The sequence below is a fragment of the Laccaria bicolor genome, genomic scaffold (genome assembly GCF_000143565.1).
Source record: "Laccaria bicolor S238N-H82 LACBIscaffold_85 genomic scaffold, whole genome shotgun sequence".
NCBI classification, from domain to species: Eukaryota; Fungi; Basidiomycota; class Agaricomycetes; order Agaricales; family Hydnangiaceae; genus Laccaria; species Laccaria bicolor.
In genome coordinates, this window is record NW_001889956.1 from 56,415 (window position 1) to 67,016 (window position 10,602).

Consider the following 10,602-nt stretch of genomic DNA (forward strand, 5'->3'; position numbering starts at 1 on the left):
CATGTCATTTCCTTTTTAGGTATGCACCTTCCTTTTTGGCTGAATTTTCACACGATATGATAATTGTAGCTTCTTCTCTTGGCTTTCTAAATGTGTTGAAATCATCTTGTTTGGTTTTGTATTCATGGAGAAAAATGCAAAAAAAAAAAAAAAAGTTGGCAATGAGAAAAATCTTTTACCTCATATCTCTACAATGAAAGCACTTTACAACATAATTCAAACAGATTCAGAAAGCTACAGTGCAGGACTACAATTTTTGTTTTTTTAACCATTTTAGGCAACTGGTCATGTGACCACTCTCCTAATGACCCACCTGACAGCAGCCAATGAAAAGGGCTGGCCTGCAATGAAAAGCATCCAATGAAATATCCTGGCCTGCAATGAAAAGCTACCAATGAAAATACCAGCAGCAATGAAAAGCAGTCAATGAAAAGGGCTGGCCTGCAATGAAAAGTATCCAATGAAAATACCAGCAGCAATGAAAAGCAGTCAATGAAAAGAGCTGGCCTGCAATGAAAAGCATCCAATGAAATATCCTGGCCTGCAATGAAAAGCTACAAATGAAAATACCAGCAGCAATGAAAAGCGGTCAATGAAAAGGGCTGGCCTGCAATGAAAAGTATTCAATGAAATATCCTGGCTTGCAATGAAAAGTTATTGAAATGCACAAGGCCTCTTATGAAAAAATCCTTATCATAAAAGGGCCTGGGATAAATATGATATACTTTTCATAAAAGTATGTGGAGCTATGCACAAGGCCTTCCTGGCCTAGGCCATGGTTTTATGATTTGGATGGTAAGCACCACTCACAAAATCAAAATCTCCTCCGAAAATTTTCGCTGTAAGACCTTCTATCCCTTACCACTACGACTCTCTGACTCGCATCTAATAGTTTGAATAGCGGCCATCTTTTCTGACAGAAAACAGTAACTTCACCTCGATGTCAACCCTCCAGCGAACAAAAGCGAATCTTTCCGAGGGAATAATTTGAAATGAAACGGATGGATGACATCGGGCACCCTCACAAATTTCCTGCCATCGACATCCACCGCACCCCATCAACAGCCGTCCAACCCATCCCCTTCATACTCGCCATCCCGTCCGTACTCTCATCGTCGATATATTTCTTCATCTCCGACGCAAAACACGCAAGAAGAAGGCGAAGTACCATCGAACCACCCTCCACCCCCTTCCCCACACCCATTCGCTCGTCAACATCTAGCTCTTCCTCCATCACTACCCCCACAGCGATGGCTCAAATGCTCCCCCTTCCCTAACCCAACCTCGGCCCTATCTCGCCTCTCGCACATCCCGAAATCCTCATGCAGACGCCCGTACCCTGGCATGGCCGCGGCCTGCGTTTCTCAGACAGACGGCCAGATCCCTTTGTTAGCCGTCTTTGGATCGTCGACGAAGGACGGCTTTCGGTCGGAAATGACGTGGATGGGAATGGAGAGTCACTGTCGTCTAGCCGATGATATTACCCCCTCAGATAGATCTCTTCGAGCTGGGGTGGATTCACAGTGCGAACGGACTGGAGAAGCTGGAGCACTGCGGGACGATATCCGACTTCTCACCTTCCTCGACTCCGAGATCGATGCCGAAGTCGAATTGCAGCTCCTCGACGATTGTATGGACTCGCGAGGAACGTGAACGAAGACGGTGTCTGCCAGGGTTGAGTTTTTCTTTTTTGGTGGTGGGACACTGGGTACTGTGGGGAGTAGTAAGAAGGCGAGCCCAAAGCTTCCGTGGACGTCTTTGTCCCCACGAATGGATATCAATCCGTCAAGCTCAGCAGGTCATATCAGTAAAGTCTCTCCTACCACAATCCACGCCAATCCTTCTCCCCTTCCCCTCCCACTCACGCTGCCTCATCCGCGATGCCCTACGAGTGCAGTCTGACAGTGGTTCTTGGATCTTCATCGCCGTACCGTCGACTCGTTTCCATCATCTCCGGGTGCCTCTACCCTGGTCATACAAGCACCTTGTCAGTCATTTTGCTGGGACACACGCTCACGAGAACGTCGACCTGTAGCTCTACATACTCTTTTGTCCAAGATTCGCCGTCCGTACGCTCTCTCGATACCCAAGGGGGCTTCTCCCGCCTATAGTCACGGAAAAGGTATGCATTCTCCCCACCCTACCCTTTAACTGCCTTTCATGAACCAAATGACGGTGTAGCAGCTCACCTCGTACGCCTTGCGAAAGCTTTTCACACATTCGAGTGACTCGTTCACCTGATTCCACCGCAACGATGGCCCATTTTGGCGGAGCTGGCTTCTGCGCACGGCTCACGATGCCGATTGGGCTGATGTTTCGACAACGAGCTCTGCAGGGAGGCTGAGCTTCGTCGAGGTCTTCCAGGTTCGTTGGCGAAGATGATGACGATGCTTGAAGGAGCGATGGCAGGTATATATAAGGGTCGTTGCTTTTCAACATCCATTGACGTGAGGTCGAAATTTCTTGGCTCAATTGTTGATCTCTCCCAGTAAGTCTACCTTCATTCCTATAAGCTATAATGGTGATAGCTAACGAGTCAGTTGGTTCTTGCAGGATGAGCAAAACAGGTATCGACCTTATCAAAGTCCAACACCTTTGCTACTGCAGTCCGTCTGTGTCTTGAACCAACTTTCTTTACCTCTCTCTCCTTGGGACGATGCTACCGCAAGACTCGCGACCGAATCCCTTCCACCTAACTCCGTTAGGTCAATGGCGGATGACGGCAATCCAGCTTTTTCCAACGCTCTCGCCCAAAATCTTCTCCGTTGTAGAATCTATCGTGGAATCAATCCTTAACATCTTATCTATTTTCTTGAGAACAAGATGAAAGCAGAACGGCGCCAGTTGTAGAATGATCAGCGCCCACCACGTGACAAATACCAACGCTATCCTGTACCCATCTTTCAAACCCACAAAAACTCACAAAGCAATAAAAACTCCTCTTAAAACCCTCAACAAACCCTTAGAGCTACTGCAGTGCTTTCAGTCCAAAAGCTCCCGTGAAAACCAGCCGAAAATTGTGGAAGAACCGAAGAATAGTGCGAGGCGCCTCTCCAGAAACTCTGGAAGATTTGGCAGTAGTTGAAGAAAGGGAGGACATATAGCGTGTGATTGCGTCTTGGTTTCGTTTGGGAGCTGGTGAGTACTTCCGTTTGAATGACATGTATGTATTGATTTTGTTCAAGTTGTTCATCTTTTGGCTATCCATAGTGCACGTCATGAGGCCAAATTCTACAAGTAGGTCCCCTCCCATCCCCATCTTGATCCCTCCTCCGTCTCTGACCCCGGCCCCCTAGGAGCCATGACCCACCCTTCCTGCGCCATAATTATCGAAGTATGATAGGGCTCGATCACTACCAGGACAACTTCGCCGTTAGTCTGGGAAACCCATTGGTGATACGTACCCAGAGGCGGAGGATGATACGTAGCGGACTTCGAGGAGAGGAGATGACGAAAGAGTCCAAGGTTCGTTCCATCCCCTTTTCTATCCTTTTCCCAGTTCTTACAAACCTATACCACTACTGCAGATTCATTTACACTTACTCTCCGATACGCTAGAGTTTGCAGCGCGTCTCGTGGCCCACTTCCCCAACCATTACATCTTCCCAGCATTTACATCTATGTGTTGTGGTGCTGGGGTGTTATCAGGTACGCAAAGCTCGTTCTGTACGTTTCTTGGTCCTCATCTGGCTACGCCCAACTTGGTTTAGGGTGGAAATGTCGAAACCCGTCAACGTCTAATCCCGTAGGAGAGGACCGTAAACTGAAGACACTTTCCCCATTTACAGTCGAGAAAAGGTGTGAATTTCTTCTATATCTTTTGACTCGCCCATATGGCTCATTCCATTCTTTTACATAGTATCCAGGCGAAATCTTCGCCGATTATCCTTTGAAGGATGGGAGGATTACGGACGTTATCGAGCGGCTGCTCGGCGATATCAACGATTAAGAATTCGAAAACGAGCATCGGAATCACAGCCATTCTTCCTCCCTCTTTCCCTTCACAAGACACCTCAAAACTATTACCAACACCGTCATCCACTAAATATCCACAAATGACTCTCGCAGCACGACTTCGAACTCTCTTCGAAACAGACACCCTTCATGACCCCAGGAACCCATACAACACCCTCCTGGTTCTTTGAAGAGGAGGAAGCTGCCGATATGCCATACAGCGCTAATACCTTGGACGGCGGAGGAGAGGGATAATGTGTGGAGTGTTTATGGGTGTGGAGGTCTTGGCTTAGGTGCTCGTACATAAGGAAGGATCAAGCTGCTCGTCGTTGCCAAACACAGCTACCTTTGCGTCCCACTTTCGCCTTCTTTTCCGTCTGGAGAGTGGTGCTACGAACCCGGAATTGGCGAGGGCGAATTGGATACAGTGCGGCCCCAGACTCGCGAGCTCTCTTAGTCTGATCCTCTCCCCTGCCAACCCCAACCCTTCTAGCCTGAAACCTCTCCCCATTCCCCAACATCACCCCCTCAGCTATACCCAAAACCGCTCCATCCTTGCTCGCTCTCTGCATCGTCAAGCGTTAGCATTGATAATGGCGATGCTTTCAAGGGAGCTCACTGGCCATCAGAGGGTCGTGGCCGTTTGCAAGTTATTGAGGTGCGGTCAAAGGGCCTGATTCATCAGTTCGCTTTTATTGTGGAGGCTTTTCAAGTAAGGCTATTTTCATTCATGTAATGGTCGCTAACGAGTCTACACACAGTTGGCTCTTATAGGAAGTTCTGCCGCAACCCCTCTATATTTTAACCCAACTCTCCTCGGGAGGAGACTAGAGTCCTCATCCGACGCTAACATTTCAAGTCGAGGCTTGCGAGTGAAAGCCCTTCCACTTACTTTCCTTATGTCAACGACGGACGACAACGACATAGCCTCTTCAATGCCCTCACATAAGGCCCCCCTTTGCAGTGGCGCCCCTCGTCTCTGTTGTGTCTTACCGCCCCAACCAGAGACAGAAATTAGCGCCTCACGATCCTAAACAGGGTACGCCAACATGAAACAAATTGGAAACAAACATTGCTCGGACGGCAACTAAAACACGCTGCTTGGCTGGGAACCGCTCATAATACATACATGACAACATTGAAGCAACTCTCTGTGGGATAATCAGTCTGGCGCTACCCCAACATCAAGTGCAATGTCGAGACTTGCCAACGAAGCCCTTCCACTTGACTTACATTATGTCAACGACGGATGACGACAACCTAGCCTCTGTACTGTCCTCCTTTGCATCGACCCCGCTTCCCAAATAGCCCATTGCTGACCTGTTTTATGGCCGCAACTCAGGGACACGAGCCATGGCCAGCCACTCTCTATGCACTACCCTTTGCCGGAATAGTTGGGTAGACCTCTTAAGGACCTCGGACGCCTAGCTTCGAAGTCTGGTAACCGACACAGGCGTTATTGAATATTGAGGGGCCGGTCGCGGTTGGAGGAGTTTGACAAAAGATTGCTGACGCAAAAGTACTAGTCAGGCAAAAGTGGTGACAGAAGATGTGGAATGTCAGTCCGATATCGTGTACATTTCCATGTCCTGTAAGTCTGTACAAACGTCGTAGTATTTTCAATCAATCCTTTCATCTCCGTAGCTCACTGGGAGGTGAAATTTAGGGGACCGGCGCCAATTATATTCAACCACCATCACCTAAACAAACACCAACGCCCGTCTGTCTTCCAAACCCACGAAAACTCTCGTTCAAAACCCGTCGAAAAACAGTTTCAACACCCTGGATTCGAAAAACACCTCCGACTAGCCGTATAGTGCAAGGTGCCTGTCCAGACAGTCTGAAAGAAACTCGCGGATTCGACGGTAGCTGAAGAGAGGACGGAGGAGAGATGGTGTGGGATTGCGTCTTGGTTCCGTTTGGGTGAGTACTTGGGTTTGGTGCATATCGATGACGAGTACTGATTCTGTTCAAGTTGTTGGTCTCTGCCAGATCTCGCGCTAGGAGCTGGCTGAGCTACGTAGTCGCGACGCCAATTCTGTAGAAAACGGCACGTACGTCACCTCCCCATAGTTGTTCCTCCTTCGTCTCTGACCCTAGCCCCCTAGAAGCTATGGCCTACAACGCGAGGCGTCGTATTCGGTGAGATAGGTTAGGTTTCGATGACTCTTACAAGAAGTTTACAACATGCAACAAAGGGTGCTCGCAAATCGTTAGACTGGGTACCGGACTTCGATGCCGAAAGAGTCTAAGGTTCGTTCCATTCCCTTTGTTATCCTTTTCCCAGTTCTTACAAGAACATACCACTATCACAGATTCATGCACACTGCTCCTCTGATACTGTAGCCTGACCCCCTGTCCCAACGTCTACATCTATATCGGTACTCCTACCCTTTTCCCTTTCCCTTCTAGCCTCATCCCCTCTCTTCACAGATGCGAATCTACCAAACGTCCTCTACCAGCCCTCTCTTGGAGCTCCAAACCCTCCTTAAAGTTAACCTTCCTTCATGTCTCTCGAACCTATACGAATCCCTCACGGCCAGCTTGAAGGAAAGGGTGTCGCTGATATGTCATACGGTGATGAAACGTGGACGACCGAGTTCGTTGTTTTGGCAATGGGGGAGGGAGGGGAAACAGAATGCGCGAAAGGTGTATGCGGTTTGAGGTGGTTTTGCACGCATATAGGAACTTGAGATGGGATGGAAACGACATCCTTCTCTCCGCATCCCAACCTGCCTATCATCCTCCTACTGCTCCCAGTCCGGTGCCGTCCCCTCACTGGTTCAGTCGTTCAGCTCTACATTCATTGATCCGCGTCCACCCATCTCAACTTTCTCTTCGCTTCGTCCTTGCGCCTCTTCTACATCACCCATCTCATCTTCAGATTTCGGTCCATCTTCGCGATTCAGAACTTTACCGCGAACGACGACGAGCTGTCCCTTCCTTGTCCGCAGTTCAATTCCCGCAGAGCAGCCATCAAGCCACTCGTCATTGCCAAGCACAATGGTTCGCCGCAAACGTCCTCGTTCAACGACAGTGAGCCCCCCATTTCCGTGTCACTCCTCCAGCCGTTCAAGAATTCCATCAAAAGACCTCATGTGAAGAATGTTTTTATCTACGGAGAGCCAATGTGACTCAGAATGGTGCACTAGAGAATCCTCCAAAATTCTCATCCTCCACTCTCCCCTCCCCACGACACAAAGCCCCTCACACCCCGAATCAATATTCGTCCCTCGCCACTCAATCTGGTACTCGAAACCACTCCCACTCCCATGTTCTTCCCGTAAAGGATCATAGGGAGGGAGCGCTATCAGTTGACTGTCACTGGTGCTACTGCTAGTGAGTGTGATGATGACCGTGATGATGATGATTGTGGCCATTAGGCGACGATTGATCACCACAACTCATCATAAAATTCTGCATTGGCAGCAGGCACATTCACGGACAAAAGGAACTTGCGAGAGGGATCGCGAAGGTTGAACCTGGTCGAATCCATGTTGCTGTTGATGCTGATGCGCGCTGGACGAACCATTGACATCACAACATATATAGCCTATAGGTACCTTCAATGCCAGCGGATTTCATTCTCCAGTCGTGAGCCCTGTTGGTGCCATACAGAGCAACAGGCTAGAAAGGAGTCGAGCACAAATCCAACGAAGAGGGTAAGTCGCCAACGAATGAGAAAGACGAAAGCAAGGAGGACGAGTTGGGAAAGGCCAGAAATAATAGGCACGTGTTTTGCGTGGTTAGATTTTAAAAATAGACCAACTCGTCCGGGGGCCGTTCAGAGCGGTTGCACCAAGGTGGTTCTAAGGCCTCGAGGGGCTGGCTCTGTAGCGCCCATGGTGGGATGTCGGCCATAGTACGCAGCCGTGGTTGGATATAAATGTACGCTTGTTTCGTTGAACAACCGCCAAAATCAGCACTCTAAACGATGCAGTTCCTCCTCTCAGCTTGGGCATTTGCCCAGTCTTTCTTCGATCTCACGGCGCTCACTGGCATCTCCAACTATGACAGCATGTCACTCACTTCCACCAGGCATGCACATGGCCTGAGACAATCGAGAGCGCGTGCAGCTGCCTCCGACGTCGCCATGCGCGCCTTCAAAGCCGAAGCCCTCGCAAGCAACGCGAGCTTCCTGCAGAGGCTCGACCCCGACGGCTGTCTCCACGTCTCCCACAACTTCCTCAACTACCAGACCTACCCAGGTTATGACAATTCAATCGGAATCAGCGGACCAGGGCCAAACGGGTACAGGATGTTCAGCTCAACATCCGATATCAACGACCCAAACACCGAAAGTCGGCTTCGCAATGATTTCGTTTTCAATGATGGTAGCGCTCCCTACACGTCCGTTTCATTCCCCTCCCTCTAAATATCGAACTTGAGCAAATAACGTACTTAGGAGCATCTGGATTACCATGCGCAGAGCCCCAGACAGCGGTAAAAACTCCAATGTCGTCCTCCGCGAAGAGCTCTGCGTCGTCGGTCCCCTCGACCCCAACGGCAGCCACTACCACAACTGCGATGAGATCGACATCGCCGAGATCTACGGTGGCGGGAACAACCAAGCCGAGTTCACATTCTACACCGGCTCTGGCTCGTACATCCCTGGCAAGCCACCCCAGCGCCAGGGCGGTGGGGTGTACACTGACACCACCAGTGGCGCGGCTGGCCAACAGTTTTACGAGTACCAGTTGTATTTGGAACAGGGGAAGTATCTCACGTTCACTATTGCGGATGTGAAGACTGGGCAGACGATTGGGAAGCGGGATTATGGGCCTCCAGGTATCCCATCCAAGCCGTTGAACTTTTTCATGGGAGAGTACAATTGTGCAGCGAGCAGGCCTGATGCTAAAAATTACTGCGGGGGGCCTTACAATGGTAATTCGTTCATGGAGATCGGAAGCATCTTATATCGTACCTGCGACTGATAGTAGTCATTAAAAAGTTGTATATATAGTTCGAGGATTCGAGACCTACATGCCACGCACTCTCCCGACGACTATGTCCAAACTCCGCCTCGTTGTTTATGAATTTCTCCTGCATGCGTGAATACGTTGTCGAGAAGTCGGTTGTTGTTGCAATTTCTACTGACCAAAATTCGTGTGGTGTCTGTCCCCCTCAAACCACGACATATCCGGCATTGGTTTTGAATGAAGAATGGAGTTATGCCACTTGTACTCCATCACCTCTCGAACCTTGGCAAGTTGGAGGCTCTTTCGATGTTCAGGTTGCAGCGCTAGCACCCCATTACACCAACCTCTACGAACCTCCACACACTTTCCCTCCTCGATCGCTCGCCTAGCGCTTTTGAAATATATCGCGCAAAGGCTCTCTGGTCGTCGAGTCGGAGCACCATGGCTAACGTCTCCACCTCCGCCCACGATCGCAACTCCATCCCACAGCAGACACCTGCCATAGCACTAGGCTCATCCACCGTACGCCCATTTGTCCCTTCTCCTCTTAACCGCCCTTCCTTTTCGCAATCTTTGAAGCAGAGTTAACGATCGAGCGCCAAGTCAACTAATGCGAATTCAACGTGGTCCTCCCTATCTCTCAGAGCTTGGGAAATCAACATATAAACTCCAACCCACGACGATGGAGAGGCCTCTTCGGAAAGACGGCGAATCGAGGGCGTCGTTGAGAAGTTTGAGGGAAACCTCGAATTTTGGGGAAGCCGACAAAGGGGAAAAAGGGGGGACACGAGCGGGTTTCCAGATGCATTCGGCCCCTGCAAATCGACTCTCACACTCTTCGGCTCTCACTGTCGAAGAAGGTTGGTCCGAACCCGGACCAAGATACCCGCACTTCAGTCACCCATTTTAGGGTACCCCCGAGGTATATGAATTCTTTGATTTAAGGGTACCTCAAGGGTACCCATTCCAGAGTGGTATGTGAGCACCATACCAATACCATGGTACCATGGAATGGAAAACTCATACCATATCCCACTCATACCAATACCAAGTTACCATACCATACCATGTCATGTTATACCATACCAGATGGTATGATACCATCATACCAAAGCTGTCACAGGGTGTCTGGGGTCCTTTTACAAAATAAATAAATAAATTCTGCAGGCTGCAATACTGGTCCATTGGGTACCATTTTTTGTGGGGTGGTTCTCCATGTTTTTCTTGAGATATTGAACTACAAATTGAGGTTAGATAGTCCAAACCATCTATTGAAAATGAATTTAAATAGGCTTTATCCCAGCTTTTCTCATGCATCCAAAGCCATTTAATGATACATGTCTTTCCCAGTCCTTTCTATTTGAACAATATTCATCCAAATCAAACAATACCACATCTATTGGGATGAAGTGGTCATTGAGAAGCAAAGAAAAGTGGAAAGGTTCTTCAGGTTTTTTCTAAGATTTCCAACTCCAAGTGGAGGCTAGATAAGTCAACTCCAACCTTTGGAAATCAGTTCAATTGAGGGTTTTTTCATTTCTAAAAAGCCATTAATATGAATCCTCCCAATAATAGGTCAAATATATTTTGCCCAGTAGGGCCAATCAGGCAGTCCTACCTACTTACATAGCATGTACATATAGTATGGCCAACAACAACATATAATCTCAATTTTCTTAAAAAGTACATATGATGGAATCAGGTATTGTGTGGCCAAAGTCTTCTTGTC

General features: G+C 48.8%; 3 protein-coding genes across 3 annotated transcripts; all 3 read left to right on the forward strand.

Moving 5' to 3' along the window:
* Positions 1-738: 738 nt before the first annotated feature.
* Positions 739-1,653, forward strand: LACBIDRAFT_335388 (very hypothetical proline-rich protein; the record flags this gene model as incomplete). The annotated part of the gene is made up of 2 exons (XM_001890253.1): positions 739-795; positions 1,066-1,653. The coding sequence occupies 2 exons, from the start codon at positions 739-741 to the stop codon at positions 1,651-1,653; spliced, it is 645 nt and encodes a 214-aa protein (XP_001890288.1).
* A 1,794-nt stretch (positions 1,654-3,447) lies between these two features.
* On the forward strand, positions 3,448-3,893 carry LACBIDRAFT_317688 (uncharacterized protein; the record flags this gene model as incomplete). The annotated part of the gene is made up of 4 exons (XM_001890254.1): positions 3,448-3,465; positions 3,528-3,648; positions 3,711-3,798; positions 3,860-3,893. The coding sequence occupies 4 exons, from the start codon at positions 3,448-3,450 to the stop codon at positions 3,891-3,893; spliced, it is 261 nt and encodes an 86-aa protein (XP_001890289.1).
* A 1,952-nt stretch (positions 3,894-5,845) lies between these two features.
* On the forward strand, positions 5,846-8,888 carry LACBIDRAFT_335389 (uncharacterized protein; the record flags this gene model as incomplete). Its single annotated transcript, XM_001890255.1, has 10 exons — positions 5,846-5,877; positions 5,979-6,008; positions 6,106-6,207; positions 6,301-6,447; positions 6,640-6,990; positions 7,244-7,293; positions 7,573-7,616; positions 7,718-7,816; positions 7,895-8,304; positions 8,384-8,888. 10 exons carry the CDS (start codon positions 5,846-5,848, stop codon positions 8,886-8,888), a joined length of 1,770 nt encoding a protein of 589 aa, XP_001890290.1.
* Positions 8,889-10,602: the final 1,714 nt, after the last annotated feature.